Below are 22,594 nucleotides of genomic sequence, written 5' to 3'. Positions count from 1 at the left end.
ATTTCAAATTTTTATTGTTAATTTTTGTGTATTTTCTACAATAGTTTTCTTCTTACATATATTTGTTTTTGGCGGGAATTTAGTGAATGCCCCGCGCTATGGTTCGAATGGCGCGGGATCCGTTGGTGCTGCGTCACTCGGCGCGCGACGCTTCGCGCCATCGGCCAAGCGTGCGCCTAGCGTTCGATCCGACGAACGTCCCACTGCGACACAGGGAGATTTGTTAAACAGTGTTAAGGTTCGTAAATAATAAAAAAAAATTCTTTTTTAAAACTATTTAGTCGAAGACAGATCCGGTTTCGAGATTACGCCGTCTGCGCAGGGATGCGCCCTGTGATTGCCCTCCAGAGAATGGTATCTCCCTACTGGATGGATCGAAGTGGTCTCGGTTCATCCTGATAGCACCACGTGGGTTTCAGCGGGGAGGTTTTTCATGGGCTACCCATAACAAAACAGCCGAAGGGACTGCGGGTCATTCTTAACTTGTACATAACGGGGACCCTCATAAAGCGCAGAGGATAACAACTTTGTCCTTGAACATACAGTAAATTTCCTCCCCGAAACTAAAAAATAAGTTAGGCCATAGTCTATAGATCAAGTATTTCAAATTTAAGAGTAACAAAGGGACTTTTTATAAATAAAATTTCAACACATTAAATAAGGCCACAGTACAAGTTATTAGCTTTAATATTAATAGCTTACATAAGTAAGCCTGAACTTGTGTTTTCTAGTATCAGAGAAGATTACGTGAGCTGCTCATTAGTGAAAAGGCAAATGCTGCCCAAAGTAACAGGTATCATGTTTTAGTTTCTATTACATACAAAATTAGTTTTTACTATTTAATTATTAGTCTTATTAGTAAAGCCTTCATGTAGGCTTAACAATACACAAGAAAGGTGTTCAATAGTGTTACTACATACTATGGTAGACGTGGAGTAGAAGTCTTAGATGAATGTATAGCTGATTTGTCAGCAAAGAGCTTTAAAGTTTTTACACCTATTTCCAATCACTCTGTATAAAGTGATTGTTCTATAACTACTGAAATGCGACAGGCCCGAAACTTCTGGCGGTACAGTCTGCATGGACAGATAGTAACCAATAATTTATAATTTTAAATGCTTTTCCTGCTATATTATTAATAAGTTATTTGTTATAACCGAACCCATGCATTTATTAATATGAAATGAGCCATACATTCTCCTTTAAAGAATGAACATTAACATAGAATAGTGCTTTTTTGTTCATTTTTCAAAGCTTTTTACCGGTTGGCATTTACAGCATCATTGTGTATGAATTGACAGAATGATTAAGGTTTGCATTGTAACTTTTATAGTAGCTAAAGTAATGGCATCCCTTAGTAGCATTAGCTTAGGCCATTCATTACATTACTACCACACTACTGCTGCAGCTTCACTGCCAGTGTCTTAAACATGGGAGTCAGTCAGAAGCCAAATTTCTTTTTTCTTGTTTATTTGTTTAAAAAGCATCCAATTGTATTAATTAAGTACATGAAAATGGGGTAATTAAAAAATAAATAGGAAACAACGCACCGGTGCCAGACCGGCACTGCTAAAGGAATTCTTCTATCAGTGCTGGATCGCGCGTCTTTTGTCACGTGGCGGACTCTTACGTACTCATATTGCAGGTCCAATAAAAAAATTTATAAAAGGTAACTAAAGACCAATAGTTCGCTAACGAAGTTATGTCTAAGCGCAGTGCAGACATGTTACTTCGCGAGATGCCGTCGCCGTACTGGTAATAAAGTAATATGAATTACCTTATCGCAATTTGTTTTAGTTCATCGCTTAAGTCTAAAATGACGGTCAAGAAAGAATCCTCCGGTGTCGGTATAGAAACAAGACGGAGCCAAAAATTGTTAGTAAATTTTGTCGTTCAATTATTTGTAGAGACAGAAACTAGAAGAAAACAAATTTTTACAACATAATTTAAATAGAATATCTAAATAAACCAATTATAGTCTTTAAGAATATATATTAGATCGGAAGTAAAACCACAATCATAGATGTAGCTCAAAGAATTGTTTGTCTGAAGTGGCAGCGGGCGAGGAGCATTGCTCTTGCTACTAATGACAGTTGAGGCCTTCAATAAGTGGATCGACGACATTGTCAAGGTCGCCAAGTCGCTGGATGCGGGCAACTATCAACTAAAAAAAAGAATTATCACTTCAGTTTTATATAAGGTGTATGGTTATAGTTCTAAAAGCTTTAAATTGTTTAGCTCATTTGCTGTCAATGTATGGTAAATCATATCCAAAATTCAATATTTTTAGAAATAATACCATAATAGTAATATAGTAAAAGCGTTTTCGAAAATCGATATAACCTGTCCCCGCAGACTGAATTGCCAAAAGTTATTGTTATTAGCCTGTCGCATTCCAGTACAAAAAATACTAGAAATGGGTGTAAAAACTCTTGTTTATTTTATTTTTTTATTTTTAACAAAGCTTATAGACTAATAATAACATTAGGAATTATAATGGCATTAGAAAAAAAATATAAGAGATTGTGAGATTGTAAGCTTCCAGTTATAATTTGCTGCAAAATGAGCTACATATTCACCCCTTAGCTGTTATACCTATAACCAATCGGCCTGCATATTTTTTAAATTATTCATGTTATTAATAAACAAATACATATAGATAATAGAGACTTAATATTTCACAGTCCGCCAAAAGAGAACAGTATAAGTGGGTCGCCCCGAACGAGTTACAACAGGCCAACATCGCCAAAAACAAGAACTAATATGACCTTTTTCTGAGTGTACATGTTAAAATTATTGTAAAATTATATATGACTTGTACTTTTTTGTTGATTTTGTGTATGACAATAAAAAATATTTACAATGTTAATTGTAAGTGTTGTAATGACATCTGTAAAAGTAACCAGCATGAACAGATGGTAGTTGTGGCTGTAAATGTTGCGAAGACCATAGAATGACTACAAAGGATGTCCAACCACAAAGTAAACAGACAATTCTGTTAAGCTTATAGGTAGTTGCTGGATACAAGTTGCTTTTAATCGATCCTAATGGATATCTAAAGGGCAGGTTGACTAGCAGTAGAAATCTTACACCTGATGATTGTTATGCATCCAGTGGAATAGTGAATAAGAAAATAAAGTTTTGTAAATGTTCTTAAGACACCTATTTTATGCTTACACCCATAATGTATATCATTTTTCCAAAAGTTGGATTATTCTAAAAATTAATTATTATTTGCTATCTGTCCCTGTAGAAATTATTACCAGAAGTTATGCATGTTGGATTCTGATAGTCTTTCGGAGTTATCAGAGCTCATTTTTCAGCAAGAAGTTTTTAGTCTGATTGTATAGTGAGAATTGTGTGAAACTATATAAAAAAACACTAAATCCATAATCAAAATCTGTAGTCAGTCTTAGATATTCACAAGATACAAAGGGACAATGCACACATCTCCAACATATTAACCATTTCTGTCTTATCACTGTTTTAAAATATAATTGCTAACACTTAAACTTCACACTTTGTCTAAACTTAAACACTATTATATTTAGGCACTTATTTGACACAGTTATCCAGCATGAAGTTTCAGGTTACTTCTGCTTGCTAAGCAAGCCCTGGATCAGTGGGTGGTGCCATGCAGTTTCCATCAGGATAGCGTTTCTTAAACGCCGCTATGAGATCAGGATCCACAAGTCTTACGCCATCCACTTGATTACCTAGTGTAATCCTGTAACATTCAAAAAAATATTTTACAGTTTATATATATATATGAATAGCTCTTAATAAGAATGACTTCACATTGTCAGTAATGCATTGCATATTGATATACATATAATATTAACACAACAAGAGAGATCAGACCTTAAACATACAACCATAAAGTAGATTGTCACTTGACGTCCGTACCCTATTTTGTATGCTAAACTCTCATTGGCTCTTCGTTAAAACATTCAAGAAATTACAATGTATGCCATTTTTTGATTGGTTGATTCATAAAAGGAAACGAACTTTTTGAAACATGATTCCTTTAATATAAAAACGCTGTGGCCATTGAGGACAGGTAGACCTACACAGAGAGAATGTTTGGAGAATGCAAGGTTCAAGCAGCAATAAGAGGCAGAACTTCTGCGAATATTTGTGAAAAGTGAATAAACAGTTTGAACACTGGAAGTGTGTTTTATCCAACACTATACAATACATTGCATCGTATTTAGCCGCCAATCTACAGACACAAAAAATTTATACAAAATACTTAAATCTTTTTAATTGTTATAAATAAACAACATTACACTTACCAATTAGGTTGAACATTGTGTGGTCGACCAAACAATTCTATTTTTCTTGTACCTGGGCTTAGTCTTTCTGTAATAGTACACATCATATTTTTCAACATTCATTGTCAAATCAGCATTAGTGAATAATTTAAAACTATGGGGAGATTTATGTCCAGCAGTGCAGGTTTAATAACTCCAATCAAACCGAAATTCTAGTTTCGATATGTACATGTTTGTATTGATTGTGTTATCGTAACATAAAAAGGAATGGCTTCTTAAGTTATACAGGTGTAATCAGGCTTATAGGTTGATCAATTGCTGATCTGAAGTGGCAGTGGGTGGGGCCCATCGATCGTGCAACAGTTGACCGAAAGGTTCTCGAGTGGCGACCTTGAGCCGGTAGATGCGACGTGGATAGGGCCCCCACTAGGTAGCCTGACATAGTTCAGGTCATGGGAAGTCGGTGGATGTCGGTAGTGCTAGACGGGTCACACGGGATCTTTCGAGAAGGCTTATGCCTTGATGATGATGATGGTTTTGTATTTATAATACTAAATGGCTCGTCTATTTTATTTCAAGAGCCATCTTTGTTTTAAAAACAAAAACCCCCTACAGCACTAGTGTCAACAAATATTAAAAATTACCTAATGCCAAGTTCAAAATGAAAACGTTGTTGTTTATACTTGTGGCATACCAATAAACTTTAATGAATAGAAAGGAAAATTATTGTTGAACATAACAAAAATGCTTACCAATAATACCATATATTTCGTCAGGTTTGTGTGAAGTCGCCCTTACTTCTGCAACGATAACATCACAGTCCAGGCCACGGTTTAAGTTCTCAGGGTTTCCTTTCATCCCAACCTGATAAATGAAATATCATTTTGGCTGTACGACGTCTACTGTCAGACAGGCCTCTCCCATGTGGGAGGTATGTGCCTATTCTCATCACGTTTGGCATACGAATTGGCGAGCGCAGATTTTTTTTAATGTGTACAGATGCTAGCAGCCCATCGTCCAAGACCGGACAAGTTATATAATTAATCAATTTAAAAAATACTTTATTTGTCTGGAATGATATATGCAAAAAGATATATTCTCCTTGATTTAAATTAATAAAATAGAATTACTGCTTAAAATCGAAAAACAAGCTGTAAAATAACATACGCTTACACCTTCTAATATACAAAAACCACTTATATAATGTCTATATACACTTCCTATACATTTTGTACTTAATGTCAATGGGGTCTGTCTGCATAAATTTATTTGTAATTCTAGTTTTATGGAAATAAATAGATAAATATAAGTGTATTGTAAATTAAAAAGTGGTTTACTCAATATACCCAGTGTAAGAAGCTAAAAGTTAGTCGGTGTGTGAGCAATCTGACAAACAACATGGCTGAAATAAAAGATTTGGATTAGGTAGTTGAGTGTGTGGTGTTAGGTGATTTAGTACAAAAAAGAGTATACGCGCCAATTGTAGGTGTGTGCCTATTTTAGCCATTATTAGCTTATCATTTAACTAATTCTCTAGATGGCGCTAATGAGCGCTTAATGATACGTTACTGTTGACAGTAACAGCCCGAAAACAATAGAATGAAGTATTCTCAGAAAGAGAAGTATTGATACTGAGGAATGAAGTCAAACGTAAATTGTATAAATTCTGTAATCTAAATGTTTATATGCAATGCTATAAATAATTAAAAAAAAGTACTTACTAGACAGTGCTCTTTGCCGTGGTTGAGCCAATGTCCTGTCCGACCAGTGCGTATGATCCTCTGCAATTGATTTGTCTTCACCCAGATCAATTCATCTACTCTTTCGTAGCCCCATAATTTGAGACACTCACGTCCAAGTTCCATCGCTCTGGAAAAATTATAGTGTCATTAATATTAAACGAAAAATGTCGAAATTTGGAAGACTATTGGAACAAATTCTAAATCCAACTAAATATATTATTTTGGCCAGAGTTAATGCCAAGAAATACGTACACAAATCACATACAACCTTGATAAATGTTATTGAGCTAAGGATGTGTTTACATGGAAGCAAAAATTTAACATCTTTTGTTTGCATGATGCGGAGTCGTTATGATAATTGATTAAGGTTTTTATAGGAAATATGTTGTGGATATCTTATATTATTTTTTTAAATTAATAATGAAATAAAAATGGAATGACCACATGGAGATCGCCCAATCAACCAATAGTTGGTTAAACATTAATCTCTAGTGCTGTTTCGCTCGCACAGTATCTACCACACGCAGATATGTGCGGGTTCACTCACCTATGAGTTGTACTATGCAAAATGTATAGATATAGCGGCAAAATAAAAAAATGCCGAAGGGAGCAAGAAAAGCAAAGAAGGAAGAAGCGTAAGTACAATCCCGAAGAGAATCGAGAACCAAATCGATCAGCCATAATCAACTAGCTATATTGAATACAGTGTTTCTTATACGTTCGACGAAGGTTTACATGACGATCTATCTCTTACAAGCATAATGACTGAAAATCTTGTTATTAATATAAGAAACCCAGAGACAGGTGGTATATCTAACTTTATGATTAATCTTTTTATCAAAATGAAGTTGCCAGTTTTTGCCAGTAACTTTTGAAATCATCTGTCCCTTTCACTTGCTTAAAAAAGGAGTTTCTTTATCTAGGAAATGTACTGTTTGTTATGACTCACCTTCCTGTGACCCATAGGAATATGAGACCACTGTCTTGTAGCTGCGGAACACCAAGACATCGCATCTCGTCGTCTGACATTGTTCCATACGGGAGTTCCATGTGTATGTCCCATGGTGGATCCGCCATTATTACAGCAAACTTGCCTTAAAATATGAAAGTCTTGAAATATCCAAGTATTGACATTATTATTTGTTAATTTTGTGATGTTGTTTTATATGCATAGATGAACTGCCAGACTGATGTTTTAATTTTTCATAATTTTTTAAATTGAGGAAAATATACAGACTAATTCATAAACTCAAATACTTTCAAAATTGGTTTTGCCGTTCTTGAGTTACAAAGTTTAAATAACACGACATTACTTTATATATGTGAAGTGTAATATAAATAACAAAAGTGTAATAAAAAAAACAAAAAACTCACCTAAAAATGTCATGTCCAAATAACGCAAGTCACACTGAATCCACTGTGGCGGCGTCAGAGTTAAAACACCGTCTGGCTTCGGAACTAATGTCGCCCCTGAAGGTTTATACACAAATGTTAGAATTAAAAAACAAAACTTGTAAACTATTTAATATACCATATGTGCTCATTTTCATAGGTTGTCAAAATTAGGATTTGAGGTGCTGGAGATTTTTGTATAGGTTGAAATCAGAAATGCTAGTCACATATATGACATATATAAGAGATACATATATATGTGTATTGTATATAAGTAAAAATAAAATTAAAAAATGTGCAAAACAAAGTTTTTAACACATTTATCCCAAGCTTTGTCTGTTTTGAAATATCTAATATTACGCATAATAATTATCTTTAATTGTAATGCAATTAATATAATATTAAATGTAACACGCAAATTATTATTTTTAATAAAAAATTAACATGGTTATCCCGAGATTTATCTGTTTTGAAATATCCTATGTGCGTCCTGTCAATCTTCACAGGCAATATTTAAATTGTTTTTTTTTTTCAGTTTTATTTTACTACAAAACTATCCAGTAAATTAAATTCACAATTTTACCATTATGTGAAGTCTTTGCCGCTGGTTCAAGAGTTGTTTTACTTGTGACGTTTGGGTCAGCATTATCCACTTCATAATGGACATACCTGAAAGAAACATTGTATATTTGGATTAATTTTTCAATATCAATTTTTTTTTATTGTTATATATGAGGCCTATGTTTTTATTATCTATGGAATTACTAAAAGCACGATGAGATGGTTGCGGCCGAGGAAAAAATAAAATAAGTCGATCTGAACAAGGTCCATCTTGGTACCCAGTACTTGCACATAATAACATGTCATTACATGATAGAAGCCCACCCGCCGCTCGCTTGCTCGTGGCCGGTGACTTTCCTTAACCCTTGACCAGCAATTCTTTAACCTAATCGTACCTCGATGGCTTTGAACCATCTGCCGATCCCTATTAGTTACTTGAATCATTCTATAACATTGTTCGTTATAATCCCGACAGATAGAGAAGGTTTAAAATATAAAAATTGTCCTTGTAATAAAAAAAATATTCAATCGTAATCAGATATAATAGTGCAATTTTTCGTGATTTTCCTTAAGTATGCTTGTGATCTGAAATAGATTTACGTTACAGGGTGATTGTTTTGAAGTTTATGTATTTACTCTTTATTGTAAATCAATGGGACATGAAAAAAACTAAGAATGGTGATGATTAGATGGACGTTTTAATTAATAAAGAAACACAGACGAGGCAGTTTAAGTAATAGATCTTGAAAACGCATGTACATACATATAATAGATAGCTCATAAATAAGCATATACATAAACTACACAGTGACAATACAATGTCAGTGATGAACCAGGGAAATATGTCTTATTTCACTTTTGTAAAATATTGAATTCAGAAGAGCCTGATAAATATTTGTTTACAATTTCATTTGTTGCTGTTTTAATCTAAGAGGTATTACCAATTTCTTTAAAAACATCTCTCTGGAAATCTTTTGAGATTTAAAATTATAAATTGCTAGAACAACTTTTTTCTGTAATATGAAGATGGAATTAATTTTAAAAAGTAACTAAAATATAGTTGAACCTATTAATGTCAGTTAACTGTCTCACTTTTTTGATTGTAAAGATGATGATGGTATTATAATTTGACTTACTTGCAACTGTCCATATGAAAACAGGTATTTAAAAAAGAACAGTCCCCGAGGGATTCATCTGTGTGACCTTGAATAATTTTCTTAAAATGTAGCTTCTTACATCCGTAGTCCTGTTCATCCTCTTGTTTGTCTTCACCTTCGGATTTCTGCAAGTTAAACGCACGTACACATTCTGCCCTGGTACCATGGGGACAGAATTCCATTACTTGTGCCCCTGAAAATTCAATTTATTTATAAATATATACAAGACAAATACCTTGGTTGCGGTTGTAGTTGATGCTGCTAGCCCGGAGGTTTTAACAGCTTCATCAGAACAACAGAGTTCATAAAGCAGAAGTGTCTGTGAATTTAAAAATAAAACAGAAGCTGGACAGACACATTCCAGTTGTACTATGAGGTTCGCACGTAGTAAACCGCTCTATCAGAGTAGTTGTGTAGTGTTGAGTTTGTGTATAGGCGGCTTGAAACGGCAGCGTCGACCACAGACGAGCTAAGGATGGATCCGGATCTAACCTCGGATTTCTCACAGTGTTCGCGATAATGGAGCGAGCGACCATCCTCTATAAACGGGTGTTGTGGTGTTTTCCATTGTGAACGACGCGATATCCTGTGTGGAGTGTCGCGGGTGCAGTGGTTGATGGTACAGTGTGGTTAGCGCTTGCAGTATTGTGAGTGTCTGCAGCAGGTGTGGTGTGACAATAAATTGTCTAGATAGGACATTAAGGTAATTGCTAACAATTAGTTATTTAGTTTAGTTTAGTAAATTAGGTTATTATATAACCTTTTTTGTACCTATTTGGAAAATGTTGTTGTTGTTATATATTTTTATCAATTGACATTTATTAATACAATTCATTAATGCAGTACTAAACAAGACTAATTAATATTGTACCCAAGGAAAGTAATTTAATAAAATGCTGGTTTTACTTCACTTAAATTGGGTCGTACCATTTTTTGAATTAATTATTTTTCAGTGTAATTTGAAAAAGAAAAACCCTAAAACTAATAAAAAACAGATGGAGTGCCTTGATAGGAGATGACATTCTTTATTTTTATCACAATCCGGCAAAGACACGCAAGTTTTAAGAATAGAAACTATACACTGAATTACCTCCTTGACTTTTGAATTTATCAGCCAATGATTTCTCCTTAGCGGTTGGTTTACTCAAAAGATCCATTATCTCTTCCCCTACCCGCTTCACTGCCTTTTCTCTACTTGACGGCATCGCTAGCAGAGACTGAAAAACATTTCTTTTAACAATTATCAGTGGTTCTTCAATTTTTTTTAATAAAAAAATTAGATCTATATTATTTACTTTAAAATCATACTCACCATAATATCTGTGTCATTTTTCGCATGTTTCTTATCCTCTATTGTACTTTTTGATACTTTTGGATTTGTACTTTCATCAGCTGCATTATCACCTGAAGAACACCATAGTTACATAGAAATTAAAAATTATAATTATCACATTTTTTTATATTTCAGGCGGGCAGTCAAAAAATAACTTCTGATAAGCATTACTATTATACTCAGCTACATCTGATTATTCTTTTATTGATAACATAATATCTTCCAGTAAACTGTTTTGTTTCAAACAGACAGTAAGTGTTTGAGTTTCTTCCCACACTATTATAAATATCCAAAGCGCTAGTAATTTTAGACAGGCAGTAGCAACTAAACAAGTCTAGGTTTGGCTCTCCCAGGCGGTTTTGTATTGGAATACTAAACTCCTATTGTAATATATCTGTATTTAATTCCTTCATTGGAGTATTATTACAAATAGGATTCTCACACTGAAGACCATCTAGATTCACTTCTCCCACCACTAATGGTTCATGAAGTGGTAGTAGGCAAAGTAGTAGGCCAGGCAATGCCAAGTCAAGGTTCAGCTCTCTCGAAAGATCAATGCGTATAGAATAACAGACATGGCTGAGATCCTTACTTGGGGGCCCACATACCAGGTCACACCATGGAGTGCCTATTTAAGCGATGTAAGAACTCAGGGGCTACTTTGACCTGCATTCCACTGCTGCCTAACAGGCGTTTAGAGATCCCATGGGTTCAATCGGGCCTATGACTTCTTTGAAAGTAGCGAAGCTCGAGGGTTCCCCGAGGAGCCCTGGCTAGAGTCACTATATACTATGATTTTACATGATAGGCAGATTAAGTTATATAAATTTGATTTAGGGTAACCACCCTTCGTGTTGTACCTCCTCAAGTCTGTGGAATCTGCAAATTCTAATAAGGCAACAGTGCAATAGCAACTCATAAATAAGTGACTTTTAGGATTTTTAATCATTCTGTTAATGTAAGGTGGTTTAAAAGTCCTTTAGTGTTTTGTACTTTAGATTTTTGCATTGTACTTTCTCTTTTAATGAAATAGAGATACAAAACTCGTTCCCACACCCCGCACTCCATTTTTCCTATATAAGTTTTATACATTTTTAAATTAAATTTCAGAGTTGGTGTTTCCGTTGGCTTTTCTGATGAGGTAAAGAAAACTTTTTGATTCTAAGTAATGATCAATATACATTCATCATATAATAAACCAGCTGTTATTTTCACTCCTAGATCTGTATACCGTGAACTTCTGATGTTAAAAATTGGCATTGATAAAATAATTACTATGACTTAAACAATTTTTTACTGACCACACCTTTTCTTTTAGATGACATAGACTGTTCCTCGATTAGAGCTGCTAACACTGCACCCAGCCTTACAGATTCCGCCCCAACAACTTCGATTTCCGTATCAGTGGAACCCTCTAAGCGTTCTTTGATTCTGTAAATATGTATACCCTGTAATTTTATTCCTCTAACAAGATAATGTCATAGTATAAAATCTTCTTATAGACCTAGTATAAAGCAGATTACCATAATTTAAAATGTTATGAAAAGGGCATAAGTCAAGCTTCCTATAATAATATGTAGGAATATAAAGATTTATTTTTGTTAAAAACTTAGTGTTTATGACCTTGTAAAAATTATAAGTTGTGAAAATTCCTGTAAAAGTTATATTTTCCTTCAAAATTAAACGCAAAGGGGTTTAGTTAATTATAACTATAAATCTATGTATGAATCAATAGTCAAATACATTCAATTTAAAAAAAATGAATCCACTCAATTTTTTTTATTTAATTTTCTGGGATTAACCACAACCTGCGCAATCACATGATTTCTGCTTCACGCAGCAGCATTAGCTAAATATACATTTTTATCATCATCATATCAACTGATAGACACCCACTGCAAGGCATAGGCCTCCCCCAAGGATTTCCGCAATGACCAGTTTTGCATTGTCCACATCCAGCAATTTCCCAAGATCTTGACTATGTTATCGGTCCACCTAGAGCCGAGCCTACCCATGCTGCCATTTAATTTTTATAAATTCCATACTGTAAAAATATAATTAATGTCATTGTGGCAATCTTTGGAGGGGGCCTATGCCTTCTAGTAGGTGTAAAAAAATGAAGGGTCAAATAATTACTGGTCAAAAATTTTACAATAAACTTACGTAATTAACTTTTGTGTAGCAAACTTCTGGAGTAAACTGGCTACTATACCAGTGTCAACATCACCAAGGCCGGGCATAAGTGCACTGGCGGTGGCAGGTAACTGCAGCTGCATGTCTGACAGAACTTGCAAGAGGCGCACTTCTAAAGAAGCCACAGGCACTGGGGCTTTTGGTTTTTCCTGTGCAGCAGCTGGAAAATTTTAACCACTTGAAATAAAAATAAGCTCGAAGCTCTTGTGACCAACTGTGGAGTGTCAAACACAGAAGCTAACTGGGCTAAATAAACTATGCTTGACTGAGCACTGTAACAACAATGTTCACAAGACTAATTTTTTTATTTTGACTAGTACATTGCATAAACCATATACAAATTTAAGATCTGATATTTTTCTCTATGCTACTGATAGTGACTTTCTTATTTTGAGAGAAATTTTATTGGACAAGACTACTTATAAACTGACCCAACGGATTTATTGACTGGGCCCAAAATGCATTCATCTCGGGCTTTATGCTCCCTTGCCCGCAAATGTGTCACAGATGATGTAAGTATTACGATACATTCCCTTGTCTATTAATTATCATATAATAAATCTAAAAACATTTGCAAATTTGTAAAAACGTGTATTATAGTGTGAAGGACTTTTTTAGTGGTAATAAAACTAGAGAATGATTTGTTTTACTACTGTGTTAAGGCTGATACAAAACTGACCACAAAACAAAAAAAGGAAGCTTTATAGCTTTAAATCAAAAAAATCTTTATATGATTACACTGCTACTTTTTATTTACAATTCAAGTAAATAAACATTAAATGTCAGCATTGTTATCCCCACAGGAAGCTGTAGGTTCAGAAGTCAGTCTGCTGAGAAGAGCCGAAAGACTCAACAATTGCTCTTAACAGATATAATTTAATAAAGATTTCTTGATAATAATTAGCTTCCTTAAACCATTGACAACTTTTCATTATACACATTAATATCAGTATAGTTAGTTAGCTTGGATAGAATAATGTACTTTTTTCAATAATATTTGTTTAATATTGGTTTTATATCTTTCCAGCGGCACATCTGAATCTGAAATTGATTGTGAAATTTTATTGTTACATTCATTCACCCTATTAAAGCTTATACACCTATAATTAGTTACCCTATATACTTGACATTATGCTGAACAAAGTCACTTCAATGTTAGTACCTTCAGTTTTTTGTGAAACCGGGCTTGAGACGGATTTGTCTTTGCTGCATGGTGAAGTCTCCCCTTTATCACTCGAAAGTGTCGCGCCGAGAATATTTTGTCTCTCTTTTTTACGTTTTTCGAGCTTTTCTCTCAGACTGTTTCTTTTGCTCTTTACTGCTTGTATTTCTTCCCAAGCGTCAGACATTGTTAAGAATAGGAACCAACAGTCTACTGGTCACTTGAACTAAACATATATCGTTTAAAGATAATCAGACAATATTAATCCCTTTTCAATATTGAAACTGTTAGTAAAAATAGATGTAGAAAATCAGATTGTTTTTCAATTAAAACTACTATAATAATAGATAAATTTATAATTAAACATTTTGATGACAGCACATGTCATAATTTTTTATTTTAATTTTATGAGCATGTGGCTTGGTTACAAGTTTATTTGGCCATTTTACACTTTGACAGAAGTAGTTACGTTTGTAATATAAATATTAGACCATTTTGTATTTAAGTTATTTTTAACATCTCTCATTTAGATGCCATGGCTTGTCAATTTTTTTTCTGTTTTCTTTGAAATATTATTAGGGCAATTTAATTTCTGTTAGTTTAACAAACGTTGTGATTATTTAATACTTTAACGTTAACTTTACCCGGGTCTTGTTTTTTTGTAAATTAGCCGGCCGAGTTCATTTTTCTATCAAATGTCAAATTTTCAAGATATGTTTAATTTGGCCGTTTTATTATATTTGATACACTAAACGACTGAAAAGCCATGACAAACAAAAATTGGTGGCATAAGAAAGATGAGGTATAGAGTGCTTTAAGCGTGGTAAAGAAAAAGGAACAATTCGGCAAGTCTGAAAATGACTGTAGATAGGCGCGGAAAAATAAAAACAATTTTATATTTGCATGATGTCTTCTTTAATTGAAGAATACATTATAATATAAATTTTATTAATGTTACTTTATTGGACTCATCAAATGTCGTAAATTATTCCTTGGAGGTACTTCAATAAATAAATAACCGATGTTTTGAATGTTTGTTTTAAAGTTTATGTTTATGTAAAAAGAACGGTCTTGTAAAAGAAACAACACAGAAGTACGTTTAAATTTGGAACATTCAAAAAACAACGGGCTTTATATGACACTTGCAACTTTATAATTTTACATGAGAGAGTTAGTGAAAGAAAATAAACCGATAAAAATCATAACATGCCATTGAATTTTGCACCAGAGCTAATATCACACTCTCAAAAAGTATGTGTTTTATACAAAACAGCATTAAGACAGATAGAATCTCTTTATTACCCAAGGTAAGAAAGTTTGTATACATTTATAACCAAAATACAATAAGTAATATAGTGGGTATATTAGTTATTATATTTTATGTTTAATAATAATCCATATCTCTGTGGGACCCTTCCTAGATCCGGTAGGTAGGTCGCAACAACACGAAGTCCAAAGTAGAATTGTGTATGTTCATTCTGTACTGTACTGTTTCGAAAATGTTAATACTGCTATACTTTCTGACATGAGTTCACGGAGCGGAAGAGTCTGTGAACTATATTATTTTCATTCGAGCCTCGCCCGTTTTTAACCGACATAAATGAACAATTTTATTTCTGTGGAATTCCCCTTTTTCGATGCGCTGTTGATGATGACAACATAATGTTGTTCCCATAATACCGATATAAATATAGAATTATATTTCTGTGGAATTTCCCTTTTCGATGCGCCGCTTATGATGTATTTTTGCTCCTACATTGCCAATGTTGTGCAACTATACTATATTATTTATTTTTTTCTTCACGGGTTGTTTCAGAATTGTGGTACGTTACCATCAAGTACTTTTAAGAAAACGATTCGATGATAATAAATGTATTACTGATCCTAAAGAACAACGTCGTCTCCTGTGGATGGGGGAACATGAATCCTTTTTGTGTAAAGATCCCATATTTCATGGAAAATGTAAGTTGTTTTTGGTTACATTAAGAAAAAGTAACAAATAATACTAAATTTCTGGAAACAGTTATCACTTTTCGATTTCACGTAGTTATGTCGATTTAAATTCACTCTAAGCATATTGTTAGTATCTCTCTAAGCATTTGTACAAATGAACGAATCTAATATTACTTTAGACTTACTAATATTATTTTAGACTAATTCAACCGAAACATAATAACATAATTTTAAAAGTAGGTGACTTTGTAAATTAGTGTCTACATAATTTGGAAATGCGAGCAGCGAGTGTGTGACAGAGCATTGAGCGGAAAATCCACAACTAACAAAGACTTTAAAACATATATGTGCTAGCAAGCTTGGGCTTCGCTTATTTTCTTATCACGTATGAAGAACTGCTAAGAGCTGAAGCGTAGAAAAAAGGGGCATTCATATCTTATCTTTATCCTTTGACAGATAATGTATGTTACTAATTACTGCTTGAAGCATCACTTATGTCAAGAGACATTTTGTATTTACAGTTTCAAAAACGATGGGCCGTGCGGGAGGAGTAGCTTTTGCCCGAATAGTTGAGCCACCGGATTGGGTTCTTGACTATTGGCACCCGTTAGAAAAGGCACAATACCCTGAATATTTTGCGAAACGAGAATGTCGGAAATGTGAATATATAAAGAAATGGCAAGCAGGGATTTTATATTAATTCACTGTATATGTGTGCGTGTGTAATTCTTTTTGTTCAATTCTATTAAATATGTTTTGACCTAAATATATTTTATTCCATAACACAAGTGAATGTCCGATTCTTTTATCGAATACAAATTTAAAAAAAATTCTAAGAAATGGATTTATGAATGTGTGACCTTTGCTTTATTTTTCTTTGAAAAGAAAAAAATATGCATTACGTCAAATCCACGTTTTCTCTTGTCAATAATATTTGTTCATAAGCGTATGTAATTTCAAAATGACTGAAAACACGAAAACAAATGTAATGACTGATACAGAGCGACTTGAACTATGTCAGAAATTAGATCGTGAACTGGACGACTTTATAAATAGTTTAGAAAGGAAAAGATATACAGAAGGATGGCCAGAAGAACGATGGGAGGTTTGCATTTTATTGGATATTTTAACAACAGAAACTACTACCCCTAGTAGCTTGTAACGGTCTCGTGAGAAAGTTCTATGAAAAAAATAAATTAGTTGTAAAATGTATTGTGGCCAGTAATACTATTGGATCGCAAAAGCTTTCATGTTATATTGACGCTATTGCGTTAGCACTTATTTGGATATTATTTTTTTACCATGCGACTTGGATTATTATTAAATAGAATTCTATTTTACTTGTGGATAAAAAGTGTTATGGAGGTTATTAACGTAAAAATTTATGAACCATAACATGAACAAAAATATTGCTGTTAGAAACCGAGACTGTGTGACGTAATATTTTCATTTCTTTTTTATATCCAAAAAATATTTTACTTGCACATTTAAAAAAAGTATTAAACCTTACGTAAACCTGAAAATTAATTTCTTTGCAATTGTTTGTCAGCTATAATCACCTGTCCCATTAATTTGCTTAAAAAGGTCATTTCCAAATTATATAAAATATGTCCTCCATAACAATAGTTTGAATCAAAATGTAAAGTTTGTAGAACAGAATGTACCTTCAGCATGAAAAAAAAAAAACCTGTGCAATAATTGAAACCATAATATAATGTTAATTAAAATGCCTTAGTAGTTTCCTCAAAACTAAGGATTATGGCCAATAATATCAATCTCTGTTACCACTTTGTTCTAAGTTTTTTTTATTTCATATAGGTTTATGGAGCTGTGTATGGTGGTGTTGCATACTTTAGTAACTGTGTCAGTCCAACCCATAGGTGACCATCCTCTATCCCTTATACTTTCTCATTGGCTACAACTAAGCCTCTAGACTTTCTGTGCTCCTAGTTAATGTTCATTAATAGTTGACTTTTTAAATATGGAACTTGATGCCCTTTTAATCGGCTCTTATGACAGGCAGGAAAAACCTTCACCTTATGTTAATCAACAGATATTGAAGGGGACAACAGACCTTACCTTACACATGGGTGTTCTAATTATTTATCATAACTAATTAATATTAAGATTTGTATTGTACAAATGTCACATATGTTTTGTTCATATTTTTTCTTTATTACTACCTTAAGACAGCTTTGTGGCCAAACACATAAATATCTGCTACCGGCTGTTTCCAGGCTGGTATATGGCTATTTTTTTGATAATAATTTATGGAGCCATGCATGGTGGTGTGACATATTTTTGAAATTGCATGAATGCATCAATTAAGTATTCTATGCAAGCAGATAGTAGATAATCAGGTCTTTATGCGGAGCTATTTAAGGACACTAATTCATTAGTGTAAAGCGCTGTCCGCTGGATTCTTAACATTCAGTGCAAACACCATATTTAAAATTGCCTATCCTTTGCTTTGAATGAGATGAGTTTCAATACTCAGTTTAAAAGCTATAATTGATACCTGGGTTAGTCGGCAAGATTTGATTGGCCATTTTTTTATACTGGTCTTTAAATAAATCCTAATACATTCCATAAGCAGTTGGTGGTCGTAGCCGTAATCTGCTCCTGGTGCCTTAACTCGTTATTGACAATTTTCAATGGTTTGCTGTTATTATAGTTTTAATTGATTTGTTTTTTGTATTTTACGTTTGAAGAAAACTGCATGTACAGTAACCTCAGGAGTTGTTGAAACCATGTATTCATGAAAAGAATATTTTCTGCACAAAATTTCCTAAGTAATTGTCTCTGGTCGTCGCAGTTACCCAACTCAAATTGACTATTTATTCCCCTTAGACTGATTTCTTTAATAGCCATCTCCAGGCATGCTGGTATAGTGTGCTGTGAAAATGATTTTTTGACTTTTTTGGACGCGTCAAGAGTAGGCAAATGAATTTGGTGAAACTTAATAGCATGAAGTTGGGCATTAATCTTGAATATTGAAATTCTTTCCGAGATCATGTTGTATGCTAATATACAGTTATATATTTGCTAAGAAACTGAACCCACTCAACATAAATGGTTTTCGATGTTACCACATTGATAATAAAGTTCTCGTCGTTAGTCAGTGGCCCTTGTGTGTCATGAGGGTTTCACAAAGGCTCCATATTTATGCATTGTTTTCTAATACAATGATTTTTCGGTTGCGCCCAACTAATAAAAAAATACCAAAAATATGTTCAGGTCATACAGGTGAATTTCACCAAGACTTATTAGAAATCTTCGTGACCAGCAGTGAATGTCTTTGGACTGAAATGAGGATGATGATACATGGTACAAGTCAAGTACGATCAGTTTTATTTTGCATATGTTGACATTGTTATTTATTAAAAAAATTGATGTAAGTTTCTCCCAAAGTTTTTTATTCTTGTCAGTTTGTACATTAAAATTATTGATTGCACAGGAGGAAATGGATAAGCATCCATTTTTTATGAAGAATAATCCGGATGCAGATGGAATGTCACCATTAGCGGAAGGTTTGGCAAAACTTAAATATGACCCTGATGAGAATACCCCATTGGAACTGGCAAATAATTACAAAGAAGATGGTAATTTTAATTTTAAACATAAGAATTATCGCTTAGCAATTTTAGGGTATGTACCTTTTTATCAATTTTAAATTTGAATAAAACTGTTATATTATTTAAGAGTCTATTTAGATTAGTAAAAATTTTGTTATCATCTTGTAATAAATGTGCTTAGAAATCCGATGAATTGTTCAAAATGCCTGTATACATATATACATTTATATATATACGAATACCTTATGTATATAATGTAAAAGTGAAATGGCCTGTAACCATGCTAAATATAGAAAGACAACTGTCATCTATGTGACCTGGAGTCATGGGTTGTCAAGTCCTGCTATAAATCATATCGTCGCCTCCACCGAATAAACTCGTAATCACGTAAATAAAATTTTACGGAGAAACAATAAACGGAATTTCTTTAATAACATTCATTATATTCAACCTAAAGGGCAATTTATGTACCAAATGAAACTAATTATTTGCATCTATGTATTTTATTTCTGTTTATATATTTTGGAAAATATCTGCTTTATTACGGAAGATAGATTTTACTGAAATTAATTTTTAAGCTTTTTGTAATGGAGTAATGTCCTTTACGATGTTTTTTGGAGCGAAATTTGATATTGACCGTCATCAGTAAGTTTGCAATACGATATTATTCATTTCTACATTTCTGCCAACTATTTCACCGCTAGTTTTTTACGGCTTTTTTCGAGTCACGTTGATTCAGTTTATTATCGATTCTTTAAAAAAGATTATGGTAAAAAGACGTTAAGGTATAATATATTCATAAAAAAGTACAAAAGTAGCCAGTGATACCCAATACTGGATACTTATTGAACCTTTTTTATGCGAATAATATTGTACTTGCTCTTATAATTTTATTTACGACAATTTCGTTTCTTACATTTCACATTAGAAAAATCCCGAAAAAAAAACATAAGGTGTAATTCTACTTAAAGATGCCGAATTTCACAGAAATAGAATAAGTCCGCAATAGCATACGCATAGCAATACGGGATTATTCGGTGGAGCCGACGATATCTCACATTCTTGATTTATTTTAAAAAAAAGGTTACAAAATGGCATTATTACCTAAAATACAAGATACAGGACAAGATTACAATTACAAGTGTGAACCTAAGGCAGTAACCAGTACTTGGCACGGCAAAGATCGGAGGAGATCGGTTTAGTATTGTATTGTCTATATTGTACAATGCTTTGACAGCTTGTTGTATACATACGTCGTTAAAGTTTATTAAAGAGTATTGTCGACGTAGAATTTTTCCGATGTGCCAATTCAAATGCCCGGTACTATATCTTTCTTGTATATTCACCAGGGTATTATTTAAAAACTCTTTGCTATCGTATCTTTTGTACATGTCTGATCATTTGTACTTTTTAATGTTTACAATGCTTATTTTTTTTTAGATACACAGAAGGAATAAGGGTAAAGTGTGATAACGCTGAAGTTAATGCGAGTTTATATAATAATCGCTCCGCATCACATTGGCATTTAAAGAATTTTAGATCAGCTCTGTTTGATAGTGAAAAAGCATTATCATTTAATCCTGACCATGTCAAAGCAAGACTCAGAGCGGCTAAATCAGCATATGAAGTGGCTAAATATGACACTTGCATACAACATTGTCAGAAATTGTTAGAAGTTAATTCGAAAGACAGTGATGTAGTGGAACTTCTCAACATGGCAAAAAAGAAAAAGGTACTGCAAGAACGGGATGAGAGGAAAAGTAAAAGAATAATCAGTAAAAAGGAAGAAGAAAGAGATGCAATCATTAAGACAATACTGGAACGTGGGATTAGAATATCTAATTGTGAAGATGCAGATGATATAGATCTGTCTAAGTTGGAACCCAGTTTACCAGATTCAATGGTACATATAGAAGACGGAATACTAAAGTGGCCTGTTTTATTATTGTATCCTGAGTATCAGATGACCGATTTTGTTAAAGATTGCCCAGAAAACGTTCCATTGTTGAACCAATTGGAACAACTATTCCCTGCGCCATGGGATAAAAGAGATGCGTATAAATGTACCACAGTTAATGTTTATTTTGAAGGTTATGATAAAATGCCGCATGTGGTGGATCCTTCGAAACAATTAGGAGAGTTGTTGGTGACGAAGTACTTTGAACTGAAGGCTGGAACTCCAGCTTTTTATATATTGCCAAGAGGTAGTGTTATTGAGAGAAGATTTTTGGAAAGTTATTTATAAAATCTGAATGATTATTTTGTTTTATGATTAAGCTTTTATATGATGCATAGTGAAGCCTTTATATCTTTTTAAAATCTCTTTGGCTGGTTTTGATGACATTAAAAAGTTACATTTAAAAGAAGAAATAAGTCCAAGTTGTTTCAAGCTATTTTTCTTTTGTTTTGAAAAAGTTCGAAAAATTTAAAATTTTCCTTTAAAACTAAGAAGTAAATGAGAAATGCACGCCGCGAAAAATTCTGGCGTTAATGGGCCTGATATATTTGGTTAAAGCATTTTCAATTCGGGTATTTTGATATAATAAATCGCCTCGCTAAAGCAAAACTTCACACTTTAAAAGTCGCACGCGTTTTGTGGAAAGTTAGGTAGCGAACTGCCGATCCTGTGGGAAATTATTCTGCGGGCTGCGCCGGCGGAGTCAAATATTGCGAATTTGAGGGCACTTCTCCACTGGCGTCGACACAGGTAGGTGCTGCAGTCGACACGTTTTTGTGTCGAATTAATGTTTTTGTGATTATGTAGGGCAATACATATTTCATATTTAAGTAAATTTTATTTTAGTATTATATATATTTAGGTGAAATATGTGGGGTTGCCTACTTTCCCCAAAGACAGTATGGCGGACAGTCCCACTACGTCCGACTGTCCTGTCCGCGGCCGTAACATGTACGCCCTAGCGCATAAACGATGTGACGTAAGCCAGCGGCCCGGATCCCTGGTCGATCGGCGCGCGCGTCTCACTCAATCTTAGTCCGGCCGCACATCAACGTACACGCAAGCCCGCCGTGATAAACTCTCGCTGCGACGCGCTTACCTTTGTATAGTGGTTGTGTTTACAATAAAATAGGATTTTCTCAATTGCATCCGTTTATTTCATTTCACCACCACATTGGTGAACACGACGTGATTGTGTCTGCTGCCGACGTGATCCGGCGCGCGCTGCTGTGTTTCTATTAAGTCGCGACTACACTTAATTGTTACGTACTACCTACCGTCAATATTTTTTTCGC

General features: G+C 33.8%; 2 protein-coding genes and 1 long non-coding RNA gene across 4 annotated transcripts; 2 read left to right on the top strand and 1 right to left on the bottom strand.

Annotated features, from left to right (window-relative positions):
* Positions 1–22: 22 nt before the first annotated feature.
* On the top strand, positions 23–2,965 carry LOC137925476 (uncharacterized). The gene is made up of 3 exons (XR_011107666.1): positions 23–238; positions 732–793; positions 2,685–2,965. It is a non-coding gene; the product is annotated as an uncharacterized lncRNA (long non-coding RNA).
* Positions 26–14,151, bottom strand: Mettl3 (methyltransferase like 3). Of its 2 annotated transcripts, XR_011107682.1 has the most exons (14): positions 13,815–14,151; positions 12,623–12,812; positions 11,766–11,890; positions 10,439–10,530; positions 10,217–10,343; positions 9,106–9,319; positions 7,992–8,077; positions 7,391–7,486; positions 6,966–7,110; positions 5,996–6,143; positions 5,027–5,138; positions 4,296–4,362; positions 3,264–3,727; positions 26–203 (listed from the first exon to the last, which is right to left on the bottom strand). XR_011107682.1 is itself a non-coding variant. In XM_068769252.1 (13 exons), the coding sequence occupies exons 1-13, from the start codon at positions 13,999–14,001 to the stop codon at positions 3,604–3,606; spliced, it is 1,713 nt and encodes a 570-aa protein (XP_068625353.1). In that variant the 5' UTR covers positions 14,002–14,151; the 3' UTR covers positions 2,522–3,603. The 2 variants fall into 2 exon arrangements, 1 of the variants encoding a protein (XP_068625353.1); XM_068769252.1 differs by lacking the exon at positions 26–203 and having other exon boundaries at positions 2,522–3,727.
* A 2,542-nt stretch (positions 14,152–16,693) lies between these two features.
* On the top strand, positions 16,694–22,166 carry Dpit47 (DNA polymerase interacting tpr containing protein of 47kD). The gene is made up of 3 exons (XM_068768949.1): positions 16,694–16,872; positions 19,225–19,415; positions 20,783–22,166. Exons 1-3 carry the CDS (start codon positions 16,729–16,731, stop codon positions 21,585–21,587), a joined length of 1,140 nt encoding a protein of 379 aa, XP_068625050.1. The 5' UTR covers positions 16,694–16,728; the 3' UTR covers positions 21,588–22,166.
* The last annotated feature ends 428 nt before the right edge of the window (positions 22,167–22,594 follow it).

The sequence above is a fragment of the Battus philenor genome, unplaced genomic scaffold, assembly GCF_028537555.1.
Source record: "Battus philenor isolate CCGP_79_NKW_IND1 unplaced genomic scaffold, ilBatPhil1.0.hap1 SCAF_27, whole genome shotgun sequence".
In the NCBI taxonomy this organism is placed as follows: Eukaryota; Metazoa; Arthropoda; class Insecta; order Lepidoptera; family Papilionidae; genus Battus; species Battus philenor.
This window is presented reverse-complemented; position numbering and strand designations above follow the sequence as displayed.

What these genes read in the sequence shown, in the direction of transcription:
- Mettl3 (XM_068769252.1), bottom strand. Translation starts at nt 14,001, where the DNA reads ATGTCTGACGCTTGGGAAGAAATACAAGCAGTAAAGAGCAAAAGAAAC. An exon ending in GGCAAAGACTTCACATAATG is followed by an intron (nt 7,487 to 7,991) that starts GTAAAATTGTGA and finishes ATAAACCTTCAG; the next exon opens with GGGCGACATTAGTTCCGAAG. An exon ending in TTTGGACATGACATTTTTAG is followed by an intron (nt 7,111 to 7,390) that starts GTGAGTTTTTTG and finishes TCATATTTTAAG; the next exon opens with GCAAGTTTGCTGTAATAATG.
- Dpit47 (XM_068768949.1), top strand. Translation starts at nt 16,729, where the DNA reads ATGACTGAAAACACGAAAACAAATGTAATGACTGATACAGAGCGACTT. An exon ending in GGCCAGAAGAACGATGGGAG is followed by an intron (nt 16,873 to 19,224) that starts GTTTGCATTTTA and finishes TTGATTGCACAG; the next exon opens with GAGGAAATGGATAAGCATCC. An exon ending in TATCGCTTAGCAATTTTAGG is followed by an intron (nt 19,416 to 20,782) that starts GTATGTACCTTT and finishes ATTTTTTTTTAG; the next exon opens with ATACACAGAAGGAATAAGGG.